A 22621-nucleotide genomic window follows, 5' to 3' on the forward strand; every position below is an offset into this window, starting at 1 on the left:
TGCATAAAAAGCAGTAGAGCTGCAGTTTGATACAGCTCAACATGGAGGAAATGTGACTAAGGTTGGTCAATCAGTATATTCCTTGAGGGAGGCTTGTAAAAGAGAGCACAAACCTGATTAAGAGCAAACGCGTTCTTAAACACATCCACGGTGTGTTTAAGAATTAAAATGGATGTGTTTTGATATTAAGAACACCTGCTCTTTCCATGACAGACTGACCAGGTGAAAGCTATGATCCCGTATTGATGTAATTTGTTAAATCCACTTCAATCAGTGTAGATGAAGGGGAGACAGGTTAAAGGATATTTAAGCCTTGAGACAATTGAGACATGGATTGTGTATGTGTGCCATTCAGAGGGTAAATGGGCAAGACAAAAAATGTAAGTGCCTTTGAACAGGGTATGGTAGTAGGTGCCAGGTGCACCAGTTTGCGTCTAGAACGCTGCTGGGTTTTTCACGATCAACAGTTTCCTATGTTTCCAGCCTACTTATGACATGCTCCTGTGGGTGCGCATGCGTACCTGATCTTGAGCTCAGAGCGTGTGGCCAGGTTAGTGGACAGCTGCTGTATGAGGGACAGCAGCACTGGCTGGATGAGGGGGCAGGGATGCTGGCCAAACACCTGCTGGGAGTCGATGGTCTCGCACACATACAGAACCAGGTTCAGGTCAGAGGCTGACAGGGCCTATAGAGGGGGGTTGGAGGAGAAGAGAGATCAGACGCCACAGGTATCTTTAAATGATGCCCTCTGACATCCACCACGCATTGGACAGGACAGGCTGTGAGCCTGGGATGGGTGGAGGTGTATCAGGGAGGCAGAGGGGAGCAGGACTCACCTGTTGGAAGGCCTGGTTGAGCTGTCCCTGCTGCAGCAGCTGCAGGATGCTGGCTTGCTGGGCCTGGTAGTCCAGGTGTGCGGTGGGGACAGGCGTGCCTGCAGCAGAGCGCATGGCCTGCATGATGCTGGAGTTCACAGCTGCCTGCTGCTCCTTCATGGCCATACTCACCTCACCCTTCACAATGCGCTGCACCTGGGTCAGGATCGAGTCCTGCAAGCTGGACACAGGACCGAACCGGCACCGTTATATACCCAAGGTACACTATCAAAACATTGAAATGGTCGAAAATGTGTAAATTCCTAAACATACATTTTTTTAAACACTTTTAAAAAGTTATTCAGTCCAACCTAAAAATCTATAAACTCAAGTGCCATGAAATTAATTGCATCGCAAACTGTGGTTCAATCTAATTTATGTACTGAAATTAAGCCAGGATTAAGGTGTTTGTTCCTGCTCAACCAATCCATTACACAGCCACTCAATATGGCAACCCAAACTGCTTGCTAAGGCATCTGTTTGTGATGTCTGATCAATCTCTAGTTGCTTTACCAATCACTAATTCAAAAAGAAAAGAAATTGAGCTTTCTGTTGGGCGTTGGTTGGACTTACTTTCCCACCGTCATGTGGAGCTGATGCTGGACCTCAGAGCGGACACTTGCTGTGATGGTGGTGGCCAGCTGATCCGTTGAGTTCTGGAACGTGTCAATCATCTGTTGCAGCTGGCCAATCATAGGATCCCGTGCTTCCTGCTCATGCTGCTTCTTGTTCTTCACATGGGTCTCCAGTTGCTGGATATCTACAGAGGAAAACAAACATACTCAGTACAACACAAAGATCTGTCAGGCATATTCAGATGTGCTGTTAGCATAATATAAAATCAGCTGAATTAAACAAATATTTACAACGCATACAAAGCCCACTGCTCTTCTTGAAATAAACATATGATAAATGCAAAAAGCTAAAAATGAGGCTAAGTTCTTGACCTTGCTCTCGTGGTACTGCATAAAGCTAAGAAACAGCCTGGAGTAGATATGCTGAGGGTTAACAGTTGGTAATAGGATTGTCTTACACTCATGGGTGCCCTGCTTGAAGCTCTCATTGATCTGCTGGAACATAGACTGGCAGCCCCTCTCAAACACAGGCAGCACAATGCCCTGGAAAGCATCCTTGTAGGCAGCCTGGATAGGCCCCTGCATTGCCTCGGCAGCTGCACGGCCAATAGCATCTGTGGTGTTCTGCACAGGAAGGGATAGAGGGATAAAGATGAATGCTTCAGGTCATTTTTATGTGTGCATTTTGACTGAAGACTGAATAAGAGAGTACTGAATAAGTGAGCTATAACAACTTTACATTCCCAGATCCAATGACCAACCTAGGCTCTAGAGCAGAGGTTACCAAACTTTGTCCTACGACCCCATTTTAATATGTGAGAGCCGTGGAAGGAAAGACATGTGTTCCTGAGAGTCTTAGCTTTCAGAAAATTGGGTCATTACAGCTTATAGCATCAACCGTTCAAAAGTTAACCAAATTTATATGGAAAAAAACAGAACCCCTAATAGCAGATATCCAAGGTTACTCACGTGACCGCTGTTCTATGAACTAAGCGGCGTATTATAATTTATTTTCAATCCCAAGCTTGGGAAATGCTGCTCTAGAGACCATGATGATCTGAAAGTTGCCACTAACCTTTGACTTCACAACTTTGCTAACGTTCTCCTTCAGTGCTGCCTCCACAGCAGTCAGCTTAGCAGCAATGGTGTTACTCATCTGGGCAGTGACAGGCTCCAGGCTCTTGGTGATAGCTGTGAAGTAAGTCCAAACAGTTACCTCTCAGTGATTTTACACAGTGAAACACATATTTGATAAAAAAACAGAATATGTTATAGGAAAAATGAAGGAAGTGTACTAACTGGGAGGAACAGTCTTCTTCATCTCCTCTCGGAGAGTCTTGTCCAGACGATTACAAAGGGTGTTACTGAGAGTTTGACCCAGCTGCTGCGAGAGATGCTCCTGGAGCTGCTGGTTACGGCTGTGTCCCTCTGCTAGGATTCTCTCCATTCTCCTCTCTGAGAATCAACGCCGGGTCAAGGATCAGACACAGAGGAACTTGTGTGGTGGGTTGATGCAACAAAATAATGGTAAGCACCTTTTTAGAAGACAAAAGGTTCTTGGTTCATTTGAAATTAAATCCATTTAAACCACAATATTTGCATTCATAACACTGCCCTATATATTGCAGTGATCATGGTTGGACAGTGTCCCGATTTTAATACCTTCCTACCGTTCCTGTGCGAATTCCTATAGCGGACGCTAGATAAATGCTAACAAGCGAGATCAAAAATAAAAACAGATTACAAGAACAGACCCTCCAGCTCAAAGTCGCACAACTATCTCAAAAGGTTTGCTGCAAAGCAAAAAACAAATATTAGACAGCAAGGATCTTGATCCTGGAGGGGATTGAGTGTCTCTGCTGTAACCAAGAAAGCTTGATCTTACAAGCTAGCAAGTTAGCCAACCAAATGCATAGCTGGAGCCTTGAGCTGGAAAGAATGTATTAGATAGTTACACTTATAGTTATAAAATATTTAGCTGGCAGTAATGAATTTCAAGTGTGACTTGATCACCCCTCTTGAGCTGCACAACATTAGATCGTCATGAAAGCTTCCGTTTGCTCCTTGTCGTGTGCTCTTTGTAAACAAAGCAGCTGCTTTGGGGAACGGCTTCTCATTTACAATTTTCTATGTTACCAGAAAAAAGGGAGGTCTAGGAGTTATTGTAATTTGTAACATCCCAGTTGTTAGGATACGTTCGTGCTCCTGCTGGCTGACCATGACGTGCTCTACGTGGGCTATGACAGAGCTCTGCACGGCATCCATGTGGCCCGTCACTCTCTGAAGCAGCTCCAGCTGACTCTGATGGAGCTCCGCTATCTCCCTCTGCTGGTTACGGAGCAAAATCAGGAGCTCTTCCAGCACCTCTGGATTCATCTGCTACAGGTCACATCAGATGACAGAGAGGAAAGTTTATTTATTTCACCTTTATTTAACCAGGTGGGCCAGTTGAGAACAAGTTCTCATTTACAACTGAGACCTGGCCAAGATAAAGCAAAGCAGTGCGACACAAACACAGAGTTACACATGGGATAAACAAACGTACAGTCAATAACACAATAGAAAAATCTATATACAGTGTGTGCAAATGAGGTAAGATTAAGGAGGTAAGGCAATAAATAGGCCATAGAGGCGAAAGAATTACAATTTAGCAATTAAACACTGGAGTGATAGATGTGTAGAAGATGAATGTGCAAGTAGAGATACTGGGGTGCAAAGGAGCAAAAAAATATATAATATGGGGATGAGGTAGTTGGGTGGGCTATTTACAGATGGGCTATGTACAGGTGCAATGATCGGTAAGCTGCTCTGACAGCTGATTCTTAAAGTTTGTGAGGGAAATATAAGTCTCCAGCTTCAGTGATTTTTGCAGTTTGTTCCAGTCATTGGCAGCAGAGAACTTCAAAAGTCCATGACGTCTAAGCAAACCAGGTATACTGTATAATCTACTTATCCCATGTGGATCAGTTGGTAGAGCATAGCGCTTGCAATGCCAGAGTTGTGGGTTCGACTCCCACGGGGAAACAGTGCGAAAAATAATGAAAATGTATGCACTCACTACTGTAAGTCGCTCTGGATAAGCGCGTCTGCTAAATGACAAATGTAAACAAATGGTATTGCTGAAAATACACATAATGGGTGTACATCCTGGTGCCAGCGTCATAATCACAACTCAAACAACTATGATCACTTACCTGATGATGCTGCTCAGGCTGCCTAGACTGAGAGGCATGAGATGCATCCCTGAAAAGAGAGAAGGCAGAGGGGCCATTAGACATTGAAGTAAAATAACAGAAAAAGTTTACCATGACTGCTATCACCCACCCGTCATCTTTTTTACTCTTCCTCTTTAGTTTAGGGGAGCCTCTGGGAGAACTCTTCCACTCCTTCACTGGCAGTCTTTGAGACGACCTGGCTCCACAGTTCCCTGAAGACGACTCTAGACTGGCCACCTCATCGTCATGGTCACTGTTACAGGAAATCAAAACAAGAGGTACAGGATAAGTGCCCACAGTTGGTAATAAGCAAGACTAAGGCATGGGTACAAAAAACCCAACAGGTTTAGGATGAACATTGAAGGTGCTACACATAGGATTTTTTTGTTGTAGAAATTTTGCATTGTAATTGCAAACAAAACCCATAATATATCTGCCACTAATAGTGGAATGATGGTGTTTCACAGTATTACTGACTCGCCAGTGTTGTGATTGGATGTGATATTCGCCTATTGATTTCTCCTGCCGGAGTGGCATCTGTTGTCAAAATGGGAAAGCTGTTCTGACTTTGTGGCTGTGTTATCTAGTGGAAATTGCTAATTTCCTGGTTGCAAAAATTCTACACTATTCGCTCAATTTCAGTTTGTGAGAAAACAAGCAGTTTAGTCAATCATTGTACCATCTAAATCGCTGTGAAATATAGTTTCAATAAGAAAAAAATATTGTTTTTACAACTTCTTGAAGCTGATCAAAACTTCAAACAGTGGTTTTGGTCCACCAGCTTCAAATTAGGGCTGACGCCATTCAGTCGACTGGTCGATTGTTTGGTCGATCGAGATTTAGTTGAGCAGTAGCAAATAAAAAAATCATGGTGTACAAGACACCTGTCTGACTCGTGCCTGTCTGAGTGGAATGATCCATTGTTGAGGCCATGGGCCTGGCACAGTCCATCAGTCTAAGACATTTGCTACAGAAATTGTATATAGTTATATTATGTAAGAACAATGGTGCAGAACAAAAATAATATTATTTTATAACAAATGTGCTTTCTCCCACATTAGATAGTGCTCGTTGTCCACGGTTCTGAAACTCATTAGTGCGCTGTTGAATGGGCACCTTTCCCAAGACCATGTTACTATGGGCATAATAGCAACGTTGACCAGCATATTGGTGTTGAGAACAATGCGGCGGAATTAGGATGAGAAAACAACACTTTCCTTAATTGTCTAAGAAAAGTGAGGAAACCCAACTTAATTAGGTCTATAATCAATAGCCTGTTAAATTTGCCTGGCTATATAAGTCATCCATATAGATAGATCTATCTGTGTTCTTTATTTCTTGTTATATATATTTTTTTTTAGGTATTTACATTATTATTTTTTAAACTGCATTGTTGGTTAGGGCTTGCAAGTAAGCATTTCATTGAACGGTCTTACACCTGTTGTATTCGGTGCATGTGACAAATAAAATTTGATATCTACAGAAATAAGACAGATCCTGCTTCTGTTGAATGTTTGTTTAGTAGCCTACTGATTCCGTGAGCACCAAGCCTCAGGCAAACAATTACACAAATTCGTCTGTTTTTAATCTTCGCTATGCTGTAATACAGGCTTTACACTTTTTTCTCTCGTTAGACCAGCCTTTTTCCCCCCCAGAAATAATACCAGTGTATTAACACGTTTACAAATTGTCCGAAATATTCCATTTATAATAAGAGCAACCCTCCTTTTAATTAATCTCCTTAGTGTTATTATTACTATTATGATGATCATCATAATAATAACAACAAGTAATGTCATTATCATTAGCAGGCTTAGTAAAGCCACCATCGAGCTTTAGGCTTAAGAGCGCATCCTGTTTAATCTTAAAACCGCAACTTAGGCCTATATTTCAATACTTATATTAGGCTACTGTATCAATCAATAATTATTTTTCTTGATCTCCAGTATTTTCAACAACTAGTCAAATTTATTCCACACGTGACTTCTTTACCTCCTGAGCAACAAGTAAACATTCCCATGTTTCGAGTTTGTCACTTCCTCTGCATCCATTTTGCGGTCAGATGAGTTACGGTGTTTAGAGCCTGTTAAAACCAATTTATTGATGTGACTATGATATGCTATAGAGCAGGCCCTATTGGTCTCATGCATGTGTCACGTAAAGACAGCAAGGGTTGAGGGAATAGGGAATGTTATTCCTAAACAAATGAGGGATTTCGGTAACATAACATTTCAGTCAGAAATGGCTGCCATTATGTTGCAGTTTCAGCAACACAGACAGCGCAATACACACTGTTGATGTTCTATGGTGGTCATTGCAGCTGGGAGAAGAGACAACGGGTGCTAGTCACAAAGTCACTCGCTGTTTTTTTAACACAGCAAGTATGAGTCACGCCCAGCACAATCAAATAAATTGCAGTCGGACTCCCTCCAGTCATTTGTGTCTTAATTATTTCCTCAAACAGTTTATTTAAAGCATCAAACAAGTTCAGCATATAGTGGATTTGATTAAAACACTTACAGTGCAGTCAAAGTATTCAGACCCCTTCTCCACATTCTGTGAATTAAATAAAATGTTCCTCAATCAATCTACACACAACACCCCATAATGACAAAGTGAAAGCATGCATATATTTTTTTATATATTTGCACATGTATTAATAAGTAGCTGACTAGCTATTTATTTATGAACTGAAGTTCAATTTCAATAGGCAAACAACAAGTGGCTACCTAGCTAATACTTACAAGGATTCCTAAATCATTGCTATGAATAGTAAAAATGACTGCAGTTTCTACTGGTCATTGTTTTCAGGCTGGTTGTATTGGTGCCATCTAGGTACCAAGCTAAAGCTAGCTAGCTACCCCAGAAGTTGCGGTCAAACAAATAATGCTTTATTACCAACGCGGTATAGTAAACACATCATTCGTGGCCGGTGTTTGCAGACTTTTTTGTACAGCTTTGACAGTGCTACTGATAGTAGTGGTGGTGTAATAAATATCATTTATTATAACACAAGCATATTTGCTAATACATTGTTATAACTAACTTCTTTCCAAACAGGGTTTCTCACAAACTCATAGCAGATACGGAGACCCACACACACCCAGAGACAGATGGCTGACACAGGCCTTTTCATAAAGACTGATAAGAAAAGGGGTGCCTGGTACTGCATATCACGAGAAACTGAGACACACACATACCCAAGGACAGAGGGCTGACGTAAACCTTTCATAAACACAGATAAGACAGGAACATCTACGCACACACAAAAACTCCTCTTCAGTCTGAACATTTTACAGAGACACACAGAAATGTCAAAATAGGAACATCTACACACACACCTAATCTCCTGTTTTAGCTGAACATTTCTGAAGACAAAGAACTCTACTCAGAGCCAATGGGACAGTGATACTGGCCTGAAGGAGACCTCGCCCAACTCATCAGAACCAACCAGAGGACCAGAACTTCCAGACTCAACCTACTTTCTGTACTGTATAAAATGTATATGCACTCTGTTATCTGGGCTTCTTTCAGAGAGTTCCATTTGAGCTTGATGAAAGGGTCCGTGCACGCTATTTCAGATATCTTTACCTCTGAATAAATTGCTTTTAATTAAACCTAATCCACCCTGTCCAGAGTCTCTACTTCGTCTCAGTTCTCCAGTAAACTTGTTTTATCAACAGTGGCGCTTGGCTTGCACGTGCAAATTCAGAACCCACAACATTCTATAATAAAACTGTGTTGGGTGGAGGTGTGACATGTCTTTTTTGACACGCAAAGACCCAAACGGTGTTCCATAGTATATGTCGTGAAGCTAATAGCAGTGACACTATTACTGTAACTCCGATAGGGCAACATGTGTACCGGTGCTCGACCAGTCGGCGAAAGACAACATCACCCACAACAGAGAACGGTTGATTGTCAAGGGGAATGAATTACATTATCTTGGCATTAATGGATTAAGCCTTTGAGTTGTCTCGCTGAAGTTCTTACTCTTTTAAATGACTGCTAGACTTGTTGACTGCTCGGTCCACACAGCAGACATTGTGGGCTAGGTTAGGAAAGCGGTGTTGGATAAAAATGTATGTCATGTACCTACATTATATAGGTATGCACATCAGCTTTGAAATCGGTTTTGCACATCGGCATTAAACTAGACAGACATCGGGCCGATATCGATGTTGGCATTTTTAGCTAACGTCGGCCGATTCCGATATATTGCGCATACCAAATATTTGCTGTGGTTTGAGTGTCTTATTGCCTAAGACAGTGGTCTGCCACTGCAAGGACGATCAGCTGTCCGTCCTGTCTCCCTGTAGCGCTGTCTCAGGCTTCTCACAGTACGGATATGGCAATTTATTGCCCTCGCCACATCTGCAGCCCTCATGCCTCCTTGCAGCATGCCTAATGCACGTTCACGCAGAGGAGCAGGGACCCTGGGCATCTTTCTTTTGGTGTTTTTCAGAGTCAGTAGAAAGGCCTCTTTAGTGTCCTAAGTTTTCATAACTGTGACCTTAATTGCCTACCGTCTGTAAGCTGTTAGTGTCTTAACGACCGTTCCACAGGTGCGTGTTCATTAATTGTTTATGGTTCATTGAACAAGCATGGGAAACAGTGTTTAAACCCTTTACAATGAAGATCTGTGAAGTTATTTGGATTTTTACAAATTATCTTTGAAAGACAGGGTCCTGAAAAAGACGTTTCTTTTTTTGCTGAGTTTATCTAATTATAGCGATTGTGTTCTATACACGTTTATAGACATGTGTTGTGTATTTGATGAAGGGCTCATCTGTAAAAGTATTGATGCAGGGTTCACCCCCTGCTAAAATTAAGGTTAAATAACATATGTAAGCCTGAGTTCCAACTGTACAAAAAAAAAAAAAAATCCTCAATAGTGGTTGAGATGACCTCTGGGAGCCAACTCCAAAGAGACCACATTCAAGTCCCCCATCCCCCACTCATACAAATGTAGGAAATGGTTACCCCTGCTGCTGTCTCTGACTCCACACCCACCCGGCCATCTAGAGGTGTGAAGAGGCCAGCCCAGAAGCAGAGGAGGGCCAATGCACCAGCGGGAACTAACAGAGGGAGAGGACCGTTGGAACACTGTGCTATAGGATGATGTGGAGCCACTCCCACCAACATTTCAACCTAAAAAGGCAGCCAGGATCTCAACTGGATGTGACTGGAAAGTACAGCCCCTTCATCTTTGTGTGTAAACGTACATTTTTAATTACCATAGAATTTCTGTATGCTCTCTATAGTTATGTATCAATTAACCAATTCGGCCACATTTGTGCAAACTCGTGAGGGACACCTGGGAGACTTCATACTAAATATTATGTAGCTCACACACGGTTGCCCTGTTGTGGACAACATCTAAATTACCCCCAGCTTCCTCTCTCAATGTATGGCCTTTCTTTTGCATTTCAAAGACAACACATCAAAAAACATATCCATATATATTTTTAATTTTACCAGATCTGTGGTGTTATATTCTCCTACATTGATTTCACATCTCCACAAACTTCAAAGTATTTCCTTTCAAATAGTATCAAGAATATGCATATCCTTGCTTCAGGTCCTGAGTAACAGGTAGTTATTTGGGTATGTCATTTTAGGCAGAAATTGAGATTAAGGGTCCTATCCAGAAGAGGCTTTAACCCTAAAAACAATAGAAATACCTTAATTACATAAGTATTCAGACCATTTGCTATGAGAATCAAATGTTATTTGTCACATACACATGGTTAGCAGATGTTAATGCGAGTGTAGCGAAATGCTTGTGCTTCTAGTTCCGACCGTGCAGTAATAGCTAACAAGCAAGCTAACAATTTAACAACAACTACCTTAAACACAAGTGTAAAGGAATGAAAAAGAATATGTACATATAAATACATTGATGAGCGATGGCCGTGCGGCATAGGCAAGATGCAGTAGATGGTACAGAGTACAGTATATACATATGAGATGAGTAATGTAGGGTATGTAAACATTATATAAAGCGGCAATGCTTAAAGTGACTAGTGATCCATTTATTACATCCAATTTTACATTGTCTCTCGGGTCCCAGCTTTGATGCACCTGTACTGACCTCGCCTTCTGGATGATAGCGGGGTGAACAGGCATGGCTCGGGTGGTTGTTGTCCTTGATGATCTTTTTTGGCTTTCCTGTGACATCGGGTAGTGTAGGTGTCCTGGAGGGCAGGTAGTTTGCCCCCGGTGATGCGTTGTGCAGACCTCACTACCCTCTGGAGAGCCTTACGGTTGCGGGCGGAGCAGTTGTCGTGCCAGCCCAACAGGATGCTCTCGATTGTGCATCTGTAAAGGTTTGTGGGTGTTTTTGGTGACAAGACAAATTTCTCCAGCCTCCAGAGGTTGAAGAGGCGCTGTTGCACCTTCTTCACCACACGGTCTGTGTGGGACGACCATTTCAGTATGTCCGTGATGTGTACGCCAAGGAACTTACAACTTTCCACCTTCACTACTGACTCGGTGTGGATAGGGGGGTGCTCCCTCTGCTGTTTCCTGAAGTACACCATCTCCTTTGTTTGTTTTTTTACATTGAGTGTGAGGTTATTTTCCTGACCCCAGACTCCAAGGGCCCTCACCTCCTCCCTGTAGGCAGTCTCATCATTGTTGGTAATCATGCCCACTACTGTTGTGTCGTCTGCAAACTTGATGATTGAGTTGGAGGCGTGCATTGCCACGCAGTCATGGGTGAACAGGGAGTACAGTAGAGGGCTGAGAACGCACCCTTGTGTGGCCCCAGTGTTGAGGAGCAGCGGGATGGAGATGTTGTTTCCTACCCTCACCACCTGGGGGCAGCCCGTCAAGAAGTCCAGGACCCAGTTGCACAGAGCGGGGTTGAGACCCAGGGTCTCGAGCTAAATGATGAGTTGAGGGTACTATGGTGTTACATGCTGAGCTGTAGTCGATGAACAGCATTCTTATATAGGTATTCCTCTTGTCCAGATGGGTTAGGGCAGTGTGCAGTGTGGTTGCGTCGTCTGCAGACCTATTGGGGCGGTAAGCAAATTGAAGTGGGTCTAGGGTGTCGGCGATGTGATCCTTGACTAGTCTCTCAAAGCACTTCGTGATGACGGAAGTGAGTGCTACGGGACAATAGTCGTTTAGCTCAGTTACCTTTGCTTTCTTGGGTACAGGAACAATGGTAGACATCTTGAAGCATGTGGGAACAGCAGACTGGGATAGTGATTGATTGAATATGTCCGTAAACACACCAGCCAGCTGGTCTGCGCATGCTCTGAGGACAGGGCTAGGGGTGCCGTCTGGGCCGGCAGCCTTCCGAGGGTTAACACGTTTAAATGTTTTACTTACGTTGGCTGCGGTGAAGGAGAGCCCGCAGGTTTTGGTAGCAGGCCGTGTCAGTGGCACTGTATTGTCCTCAAAGTGAGAAAATAAATTGTTTAGTTTGTCTGGGAGCAAGACGATGTCAGCGACGGGGCGGGTTTTCTATTTGGAATCCGTGATTGACTGTAGACCCTGCCACATACGTCTCGTGTCTGAACCATTGAATTGCGACTTTACTTTGTCTCCATACTGACGCTTAGCTTGTTTGATTGCCTTGCGGATGGAACAACACCGATGCACTTGCTAATAAACTCGCTCACAAAAGTCAGCATAAACATCAATGTTGTTGTCTAAGGCTATCCGGAACATATCCCAGTCCACGTGATAGAAGAAATCTTGAAGCGTGGGGTCAGATTGGTCAGACCAGCTTTGAACAGACCTGAGCACAGGCGTTTCCTGTTTTAGTTTCTGTCTATAGGCTGGGAGCAACAAAATGGGGTCGTGGTCAGATTTGCTGAAAGGAGGGCGAGGGAGGACTTTGTATGCGTCGCAGAAGTTAGAGTAGCAATGATCCAGAATGCTGCCAGCCTGCGTCGCGCATTCGATAAGCGGATAAAATTTAGGGAGCCTTGTTCTCAGATTAGCTTTGTTAAAAACCCCAGCTACAATAAATGCAGCCTCAGGATATGTGGTTTCCAGTTTACATAGAGTCCAATGAAGTTCTTTCAGGGCCGTCGAGGTGTCTGCTGGGGGGGACATACACGGCTGTGATTGTAATTGAAGAGAATTCTCTTGGTAGATAATGCGGTTGGCATTTGATTGTAAGGAATTCTAGGTCAGGTGAACAAAAGGACTTGAGTTCCTGTATGTTGTTATGATCACACCACGACTCGTAAATCATAAGACCTCCGCCCTTCTTCTTACCAGAGAGATGTTTGTTGCTGTCGGCGCGATGCGTGAAGAAACCGGGAGGCTGTACCGACTAACGCATCCCAGGTGAGCCATGTTTCCGTGAAACAGAGAATGTTACAATCTCTGATGTCTCTCTGGAAGGCAAACCTTGCTCGAATTTCGTCTACCTTATTGTCAAAAGACTGGACATTGGCGAGTAGTATACTCGGGAGCAGTGAGCGATGTGACCGTCTGCAGATCCTGACCAGAAGACCGCTCCGTCTGCCCCTTGTGCAGCACCGTTGTTTTGGGTTGCCTGCTGGGATCTGACCCATTGTCCTCGGTGGTGTTCCAAACACAGGATCCGCTTCGGGAAAGTTGTATTCCTGGTCGTAATGTTGGTAAGTTGACGTTGCTCTTATATCCAATAGTTCTTCCCGGCTGTATGCAATAAGACTTAAGATTTCCTGGGGTAACAGTGTAAGAAATAATACATAAAAATCAAAATACTGCATAGTTTCCTAAGAACGCGAAGCGACCATCTCTGTCGGCGCCATGTTGAACCCCGAAATTCATCTCCGGTGCATCCGGTTACCATTGATCATCTTTGAGATGTTTCTACAACTTGGAGTCCACCTGTGGTAAAATCAATTGATTGGACATAATTTGGAAAGGCACACCCGTCTATATAAAGGTCCCACAATTGACAGTGCATGTCAGAGCAGAAACCAAGCCATGAGGTCGAATGAATTGTCCATAGAGCTCTGAGACAGGATTGTATCAAGGCACAGATCTGGGGAAGGGTACCAAACAATTTCTTCAGCATTGAAGGTTCCCAAGAACACAGTGGCCTCCATCATTCTTAAATGGAAGAAGTTTGGAATCATCAATACTCTTCCTAGAGCTGGTCACCCGGCCAAACTGAGCAATCGGGGGAGAAGGGCCTTGGTCAGGGAGGTGACCAAGAACCCGATGGTCACTCTGACAGAGCTCCAGAGTCCCTCTGTGTAGATGGGAGAACCTTCCAGAAGGACAACCATCTCTGCAGCACTCCACCAATCAGGCCTTTATGGTAGAGTGGCCACTCCTCATGATGGAAGCCACTCCTCAGTAAAAAGCACATGACAGCCCGCTTGGAGTTTGCCAAAAGGCACCTTAAGGACTTAGACCTTGAGAAACAAGATTCCGTTGTCTGTTGAAACCAAGGTTGAACTCTTCGCCCTGAATGCCAAGCGTCACATCTGGAGGAAATCTGGCACCATCCCTACGGTACAGCATGCTGTGGGGTTGTTTTTCAGCAGCAGGGACTGGGAGACTAGTCAGGATCGAGGGAAAGATGAACGGAGCAAAGCACAGAAACATCCTCAAAACCATGCTCCAGAGGGCTCCGGACCTCAGACTGGGGCGAGGGTTAACCTCTCTAGGGTATGTGGGATGCTAACGTTCCACCTGGCCAACATCCGGTAAAATTGCAGAGCGCCAAATTCAAAATACAGAAATACAAATAATAAGCATTCATAAAATATACAAGTGTTATACATCGGCTTAAAAATTAACTTCTTGTTAATCCAGCCGCTGTGTCAGATTTCAAAAAGGCTTTACGGCGAAAGCATACCATGCATTATCTGAGGACAGCGCCCCGTGTAAAAAAGCATACAAACATTTACCAACCAAGTAGAGGAGACACTAAAGTCAAAAATAGCGATAAAATTAAATCACTTACCTTTGATGATCTTCATATGGTTGCACTCACAATACTCTCAGTTACACAGTAAATGTTTGTTTTGTTGAATAAAGTCCCTCTATGTCCCAAAAACTCAGTTTTGTTGGCGCGTTTTGTTCAGTAATCCAATGGCTCCAAGGCAGTCACAACAGGCAGACGAATACATACTAAAAGTACCGGTAAAGTTCGTCGAAACATGTCAAAATATGTTTATAAATAATCCTCAGGTTGTTTATTGTCTTTATAATCAATAATATTTCACCGGACAATACCGTTTTCAATAGAAAGGAAAAATAACAAATGCTTAAATCAGGTCTGCATACTTCCTCTGTCCTCTGACCAAAATGGCTTTTTACTCGTCGTTTTTCAAATTAAAAGCCTGAAACCATGTCTAAAGACTGTTGACATTAGTGGAAGCCATAGGAACTGCAATCTGATTCCTAACCCATTGGATTCTCTATAGGCATTGAGTTGAAAAACAGCCACATGAAAATAATTCCACTTCCTGGATGGATTTTTCTCAGGTTTTCACCTGCCATATCAGTTCTGTTATACTCACATTATTTTAACAGTTTTGGAAACTTTAGAGTGTTTTCTATCCAAATCTACCAATTATATGCATATCCTAGCTTCTGGGCCTGAGTAACAGGCAGTTTACTTTGGGCAAGCTTTTCATCTGGGGGTGAAAATACTGCCCCCTACCCAAGAGAGGTTAACCTTCTAACAGGACAATGACCCTAAGCACACAGCCAAGACAATGCAGGAGTGGCTTCGGGAAAAGTCTCTGAATGTCCTTGAGTGGCCCAGCCAGAGCACGGACTTGAACCTGATCAAACACATCTGTAGAGAACTGAAAATAGCTCTGCAGAGACTCCCCATCCAACCAGACAGAACTTGAGAGGATCTGCAGAGAATAATGGGGGGAAAAACTCTCCAAATACAGGTGTGCCAAGCTTGTAGCGTCATACCCAGGAAGACTCAAGGTACCTCTGTTTAGGCTTTGTCATGATGGGGTAGTGTTTGTAGATTGATGAGATTTATAAAAATAAAAATAAATTTAAATACATTTTTGAATTAAGCTGTAACTTAACAAAATGTTGTAAAAGTCAAGGGGTCTGAATACTTTCCAAATGCACTGTTGGATGTGTCTATATGAAACGATTGGTCAAAAGTACAGACGAATCTTTGTTGACCAAGATTTTTTTTAGCCGGGGACAGCCCTACTTCAAATACAGCAGTAAGAACAATATTTTAGGTTTTATTGAAAACATTTTTCACAGGGATTTAGATGGTAAAATGACTCCCTACGCTATTCAGTGCTAGTTCTCTCACATAAACTGAAATTGAGCAAACAGTTTGAATTTTAGCAACCAAGAAACTTGTGATTTCCACTAGATAACACATCCACAGTCAGAACAGCTTTCACAGTTTGACAACAGATGCCGCTCCGGCAGGCAAAATCAATAGTCGAATATCACAGCCAATCACAACACTGGTGGCTAAGTAATACTGCGAAACACCATCATTGCACTATTAGCGCCAAATATTATGGACATTTTCTGAAATTACAATGCAAAAACATCCTATGTGTAGCAGCTTTAAATCAGAATCAAGTTTACCTTTACAAGCAAACTTCAAATCAAGCACTGACCTCCAAAAAACACAGCAAATACCGCAGCCTTCCAGGGTAATTGAGAACTGAAGGGGAGTTCCACAGATGTCTATCTTACCTCTGTTCTGCACTGGCGTCCTGACTGTCATTCTGGGTTAAGTGGTAGGTGCGTCTGTGGTATGGAGAGGACATGTGTCTGTCCTTAATTTCCTCCCTCGAGCTAAGAGAAACAAAGAGACCCGTGTATGCTCTGGGGTTTCTTGCATAGGTAAAGGCATTGTGCTTATGTCAGTGTGTGTGACCTTACCAGTCTCCCAGGCCATTGTCTCGCAGGCTGTTGCGTGTTTCCCGTGTGATGTCAGGCGCTGCAGGCCACGGGTGGCTCACATTGTTGTCTGAGCAGGAGGCAGCGGCGGCTGCAGCAGCATTCTCCTGTGACAGGGCGTTCTCCAGTAGTGAGGGGGTGTTACTGAGCCTCTGTTCAGCCTCCACTACAGCACCCAGCTCCAGGGGCAGGTGGCCATGGTCAGAGCTGTTCCGGTTTCGTGGAGAGAGGAGGTGAAGAGCTGAGGCTGCAGAAGCCATGCTGTCTGTGTGGAGGGCTGGGAGAGTTTCTCGAGATTCAGCTCCAGACACCCCTCCTAGGCCTCGCTGCAGCGTCTCAGAGGCGATCTCAGGAATGTCCTGAGACATGGCCGTGGAGGCAGATGAGATGACGTCGGGAGAGCGGGCCCGGGTAGGAGAGGCCTGCTGAATCAGCATAGGCTCAATGACCTGCGGGTCCAGCGAGAGGGGCGGGTTTGGAGAGGGAAGCCCCTGTAGAGGGCGGAGGGGGTAGGTGAAGGGGAACATGAGCGTATGAGGAGTGGTCTCTTGTGGAAGATGGTACATCTTTATGAGACAGCCGGGAAGACCAAAATGGAACAAGGAGTAAGGATAATGTCACATACGATGGAGAGGGACGAAAGGTCTTGTAAGTTGACATGAACACGTTACTTTAGCCCCTCAGACTTTACAATTGTGTGGCACACATCCTGCTTTCTAACTGTGTGTAATGACGGCATCATGCTGTAAGTGTGTATGTGTTTGCGCGTGCATGTATGGCCTACCGGCATGTTGTCCCCTAAGCCTGAGATGAGGATGGAGTTGCTCTCCACAGACATCTTAGGGCTCTGGGTCAGCTCCTCTCCTCCCCTGCAGACATTACCATCACTGGAGTCAGGGACGTCAAACCACAATCGTTTTGCCTGCTCATTCTAGTCAATTATGAATTCCTCCCCTCTTATGCACTCTTCGAGTAGACCTACCTGGCGCCACTGTCAGAGTTGCTGCTCATGGCTGTCACTATGGTCAGGCTGCTGGCACTGCTGCCTGGGGAGGCTGGGACCTGGGGGAAAAGGGCAGAAACAAAATGAAAAGCAGGATCAAGATGCAAGAGTAATCTTCCATCCTTGGATATTCACTGTAATTTTGATAGAATAGAGAGAATTTGGAACAGGACATACCGAAGCACTGGGGGTCATGAAGGCGTCAGGGGTCATGAGCTTGGGCATAGCAGCAGTGCCGGAGGGGGACAGGAAGTCAGCAAGAGCGGGAATCTTGCAGAGATCATTTTCGGAGCCGCAACCAGACTCCTTATCAGAGCTCAAAACTTCCACACTCATGTCTGTCAAGTGATCTGAAAAACCTATGAAAGTACAAAGATGGATTTTTATCCATGAAAAATTGGGATAACATTTCTAAAATCTCACTTAAAATGCGAAGAGGATCGTTTTGGTTTATGAAGACTAACAGTTTTCCTAACTCACCAAAGCCATTATTTGAGTTCGAGTGAGGCAGGAACAAGGATGAGCCAGAGCCAAGGTTTGGCTGGAACCAGATCTGCACATCTTGAAGGGACCTGTGGGCAGAAGAATACATCAACACCCATATGGGTGTATGAAATGGGATACTACATAATTTAAATGCAGACCTCTTAGTAAATATGGTAATAATGACCCTGAATGAGGACACTCACTTTGTGTGAACACAATATAGCTTGATTTGGATCCCAGCTTTGGATTCCATTGGTCCCTGGTTGCCATCTAGAGATAAAGGGAAGAACAAGTCTTAATAAAACATAAGCAAAAATTTGACCCATGATAATTCAGAGTTAGACCAGCCCATCGTTAGATCAGGTAATCGTGGTAGCTGGTATAACAGGTGAAGCCCACCTGCAGTCATACTCTCGCTCTCCTCGTCTGGTGGGAGGACCTCCGTGTGGCACAGGCGGCTGTGGCTGACATCCTGAACACCGAAGCTAAGCACAGGGTGTGTGAGCAGGAACTCTGACACGGCTGTGAAGCTGGCTCTGCCTTTTTCCTGGTCCTGCAACAACTCCATCACATACAACACCTAGAGGGACAACAAAAACCAGGATCAATTACTCTTTATACTAATATCCAACAGGATTACAGTTGATAGATCACAGTGACACAGCAGAACATAAAAAGTTATTCTGACCTTTCTCTGTACGTCACTGAGGATGAGGCATTCTGCAGACAGGTCCAGACTGGCCTTCAGACAGGGCAGGACTGAGGAGTTGAACGGGTCTGGAGAGAACCTAGAGGACATGTACATAGGCTCTTGTTAAAACGGGTCCAGTAACAGACAACTTGCAAGCATGAAAACACAGCGAAACACACAGGTAAAACAGTCAGACCTGATGGTCTGCAGGCAGGTCCATGACACTGTGCACCACATCTTCAACTCCTGGTTCTGATCAGCTCCAGTAATCAGAAAGCGCCAGAATGGAACACTAGAAAGGCAAAAGGGGAAGAACATATATTAATCTCTCATGGGCGCTTAAGAGAAAATGAATGATTGCAATGGGTAATGCTGAAAAAGATGGCACCTACACATGTGTCTACCTAACCCTGTGGAACTCAAAATGAACATGTATTTTTTTAAATTATTATTATTTTTTAATCAGACTACATTTTAAAATCGGTAATAAATACAACCCCCTCCCCACCCAAAACAAAGTCTCATACCCTAAATCCTCCCAACGCCTGTTAAGATAAAGAGTAAAGCAGCAGTAGGGAACAGTAGTTACTTACTCTGGGTCCTGTTTCTTGTGGTTGTCACAGAACAGCAGGCAGGAAAGGGGGTTCCCGTTGTGGGGCTGCCACTCGTGTAGACATCTGTGGAAGAAGCCGGGGAGAGGACTTCACAAAGGAAAGTCAAAGTAACCATAGAGAAACAGATGGAAAGTAATGGCAAGAAACAGCTGGAATGTTCAAGAATATAATTGAATAGTTTAAAATTTTGTAAGTGAGTAAAAAGGTCTACCTTGGCTGGTCCTGTCCTTCAATGTAGATTTGCCAGAACTTTACATATCCATCATGACTGGCTGTGGCCAAGACTGTGCCATCCGGAGACAGGGCACCTTCACTGATACGCTGGAGAAAAACAGAAACACCCCAAACTCAATTTCTACACTAAAAACCAGCCTGTAAATAAGTGCTTTCCATACTGGAAACAGACCATGTGATTACTAAATTATTTAAATGCCCTACATCTGTATGTCCTTTTATGGTTATAACTCCGTCCTTCAGGTCAGTGGCATCTACTGGCCAGGTGCTATTGTTGCTGCGGAGGATCTCTAGATCCCACACTTCAGCCTGGGGAGAAAAGACAGGACAATCAGCTGAAGGGAGGGAGTAAAGAAAATAGTACAAATGGAGGAGGCGGCGGCATTTGTAAATAGTCCGGTTATGTGTAAGCAGGGCATACAGTGCCTTCAGGAAGTACTTTTTTCAAATTTTGTTGTTACAAAGTTGGATTAAAATGGTTATAGTTTACATTTTTTTGTCAATGACCTACACAAAATACTCTGTCAAATTGGAAGAACATTTTGACCATTTGTAAAACAAAATAAGACACTAATATAGCTTGATTAGATAAGTATTCAACCCCGAGTCAATACATGTTAAAATCACCTTTGGCAGCGATTACAGCTGAACGTCTTTCTGGGTAAGACAAAGAGCTTTGCACACCTAGATTGTGCAACATTTGCCCATCATTTTTTTTCAAAATTCTACCTCAAAATTGGTTGTTGATCATTGCTAGGCAACCATTTTCAGGTCTTGCCATAGATTTTCAAGCAGATTTTGGTCAAAACTGTAACTCGGCCAATCAGGAACATTCACTGTCTTCTAGGTAAGCAACTTCAGTGTACATTTGGCCTTGTGTTTTAGGTTATTGTCCTGCTGAAAGGTGATTCTCTCCCAAAGTCTGGTGGAAAGTAGACTGAACCAGGTTTTCGTTTAGGATTTTGCCAGTGTGTAGCTCTATTCCGTTTTTTTTACCTGAAAAACTCCCCAGACATTAACAATTACAAGCACAACCGTAACATGATGCAGCAACCACTATATGCTTGAAAATACGGAGAGTGGTACTCCGTAATGTGTTGTATTGGATTTGCCCCAAACATAACGCTTTGTATTCAGGACAAAGTTAATTTCTTTTCCACATTTTTTGCAGTACTTTAGTGCCTTGTTGCAAACAGGATGCATGTTTTAGAATATTTGCTATTCTGTACAGGCTTCCTTCTTTTCACTCTGTCAATTAGGTTAGTATTGTAGAGTAACTGCACTGTTGTTTATCCATCCTCATGTTTCTCCTATCACAGCCATTAAACTCTGCAACTGTTTTAAAGTCACCATTGGCCTCATGATGAAATCCCTGAGGGGTTTCCTTCCTCTCCGGGCAGGAGAAGGACGCTTGTATCTTTATAGTGACGGTGTATTTATACACCATTCAAAGTGTAATTAATAACTTCACCATGTTCAAATGGACATTCCATTTTATTACCCATGTAACAATAGGTGCCCTTCTTTGCGAGGCATTGGAAAACCTCCCTGGTCTTTGTGGTTGAATCTGTGTTCGAAATTCACTGCTTGACTGAGGGACCTTACAGATAATTGTATGTGTGGGGTACAGAGATGAGACAGTCATTCAAAAATCATGTTAAACACTATTACTGCATGCAACTTAAGCAAATTTTTACTGCTGAACTTATTTAGGCTTGCCATAACAAAAGTGCTGAATACTTATTGACGAAAGACATTTCAGCTTCTATATATTTTCTTATTGTGTATAAAAAAAAAATTTTTTTTAAAACATAAGTCCAATAACATTATGGGGTATTGTGTGTGGGCCAGTGACATTTCCATTTAATCCTTTTTAAATTCAGGATGTAACAACAAAATGTGGAAAAAGTCAATGGGTGTGAATACTTTCTGAAGGCACTGTACATACTCTGTCTTCATGCAGTAAGGCCAGGGTCTGGCTGGCATCCTCAGGGTTCTCTTCATTGTCCTCTAGGATGAAGGGACACCAGATCAACCTCCTATTGGAGTTCAGAGGTGTGTCCTCAGGCCTCCGGACGTGGACAATGACTTGATCCCTGGGAAGCATGTGGGTTAAGGCGCATAACACACAGCTGTACACACGTCACACTATCATATACAATGTGCTTTTAAATGTTCAAAACCAGGTAAATGTATATTGTTACATGAAACAGTAGGAAAGAACCAAGGGAAGTGCTATTATTGAGTAGAATGAGGAGGATACTGGATCTTGCTGCTATGGCAGGTGAGCTGCCAGATGACCAGGTTACCGGCCTCGTCAACACATCCCAGCAGGGTGGAGTCCAGGTGTGCGAAGGCCAGGTCTGTGACTGCACCAGTGAAGCCCTTCAACAGGGTGCGCTCTGCCGAGCCCAAGCTCAACACACGGATCATGGCCTGGTTGTTTGCTCCTGCACACAAGTACAAAACATGAGTTTGCCAACTTCTGTCACATTCAGAATCAATCCATACCTTTTGGTTTTACATGGATAGCTAAAGCAGAGTTAAATGCCAAGGGTCCAAGGCATAGTGCAGTACTTGGGTAAAACACAATATTGGTTCAGTGTATGTTTTACCACCGATTTCTCAATACCCTCCAGTCGTTTGTAATTCTGTCATCACTATAAAGTTAAGTGATTTGATGACAGGCAGAGGGAGATCAAGATTCCAGCCAAAGAGATAGAACACAGGGGTCTTGGCAGTCACACAGCCAAAAGCAAATACGTTTTTTATCCACTGTTTTAATCAAACAAATAGACCTTCCTTTAACCTTTGCAACACCAAGAGCAGGTTTCTAAAGTGCAATTTTGGGGGCTGACAGAAAACAACAAAAATAAATCTAAAAAAAGGTGTTTGTGGTTTCCAAGGAATACAAATCTGAATGGGTACGTACGGTCAGAGTAAGCAACGTGTATTTCCAGAACATGAAATGCAAAGAAAATCCAACGAAAGGGGTACAAAATGGTCAGATCAATGCTGACATCAAGGAAATTCTAAACAAATTGAGACGTGATCTCTTTAAAA

The 22621-nt window shown here is 43.4% G+C and overlaps 1 protein-coding gene across 7 annotated transcripts in view; it reads right to left on the minus strand.

Annotated features, from left to right (window-relative positions):
- LOC139584746 (enhancer of mRNA-decapping protein 4-like) overlaps nt 1–22621 on the minus strand; it is a 48390-nt gene that overhangs the window by 5020 nt on the left and 20749 nt on the right. The window contains exons 5-28 of one of the 7 annotated variants that reach the window (XM_071416922.1): nt 21822–22008; nt 21507–21654; nt 19763–19867; nt 19536–19645; nt 19304–19387; nt 18907–19002; nt 18708–18807; nt 18419–18599; nt 18223–18289; nt 18014–18105; nt 17711–17892; nt 17513–17592; nt 17315–17399; nt 16513–17096; nt 16324–16425; nt 4775–4918; nt 4645–4693; nt 3646–3829; nt 2750–2905; nt 2526–2641; nt 1909–2074; nt 1449–1635; nt 837–1056; nt 522–685 (exon numbers count right to left, since the gene is read on the minus strand). In XM_071416922.1, coding sequence (XP_071273023.1) covers nt 522–685; nt 837–1056; nt 1449–1635; nt 1909–2074; nt 2526–2641; nt 2750–2905; nt 3646–3829; nt 4645–4693; nt 4775–4918; nt 16324–16425; nt 16513–17096; nt 17315–17399; nt 17513–17592; nt 17711–17892; nt 18014–18105; nt 18223–18289; nt 18419–18599; nt 18708–18807; nt 18907–19002; nt 19304–19387; nt 19536–19645; nt 19763–19867; nt 21507–21654; nt 21822–22008 — 3589 coding nt within the window. Of the gene's footprint in view, nt 1–521; nt 686–836; nt 1057–1448; nt 1636–1908; nt 2075–2525; nt 2642–2749; nt 2906–3645; nt 3830–4644; nt 4694–4774; nt 4919–16323; nt 16426–16512; nt 17097–17314; nt 17418–17512; nt 17593–17710; nt 17893–18013; nt 18106–18222; nt 18290–18418; nt 18600–18707; nt 18808–18906; nt 19003–19303; nt 19412–19535; nt 19646–19762; nt 19868–21506; nt 21655–21821; nt 22009–22621 lie in introns of all 7 variants that reach the window. The other 6 variants (XM_071416921.1, XM_071416925.1, XM_071416920.1 and 3 more) reach the window with 6 other exon arrangements.

Source organism: Salvelinus alpinus, chromosome 9 (assembly GCF_045679555.1).
Source record: "Salvelinus alpinus chromosome 9, SLU_Salpinus.1, whole genome shotgun sequence".
Classification (NCBI taxonomy): Eukaryota; Metazoa; Chordata; class Actinopteri; order Salmoniformes; family Salmonidae; genus Salvelinus; species Salvelinus alpinus.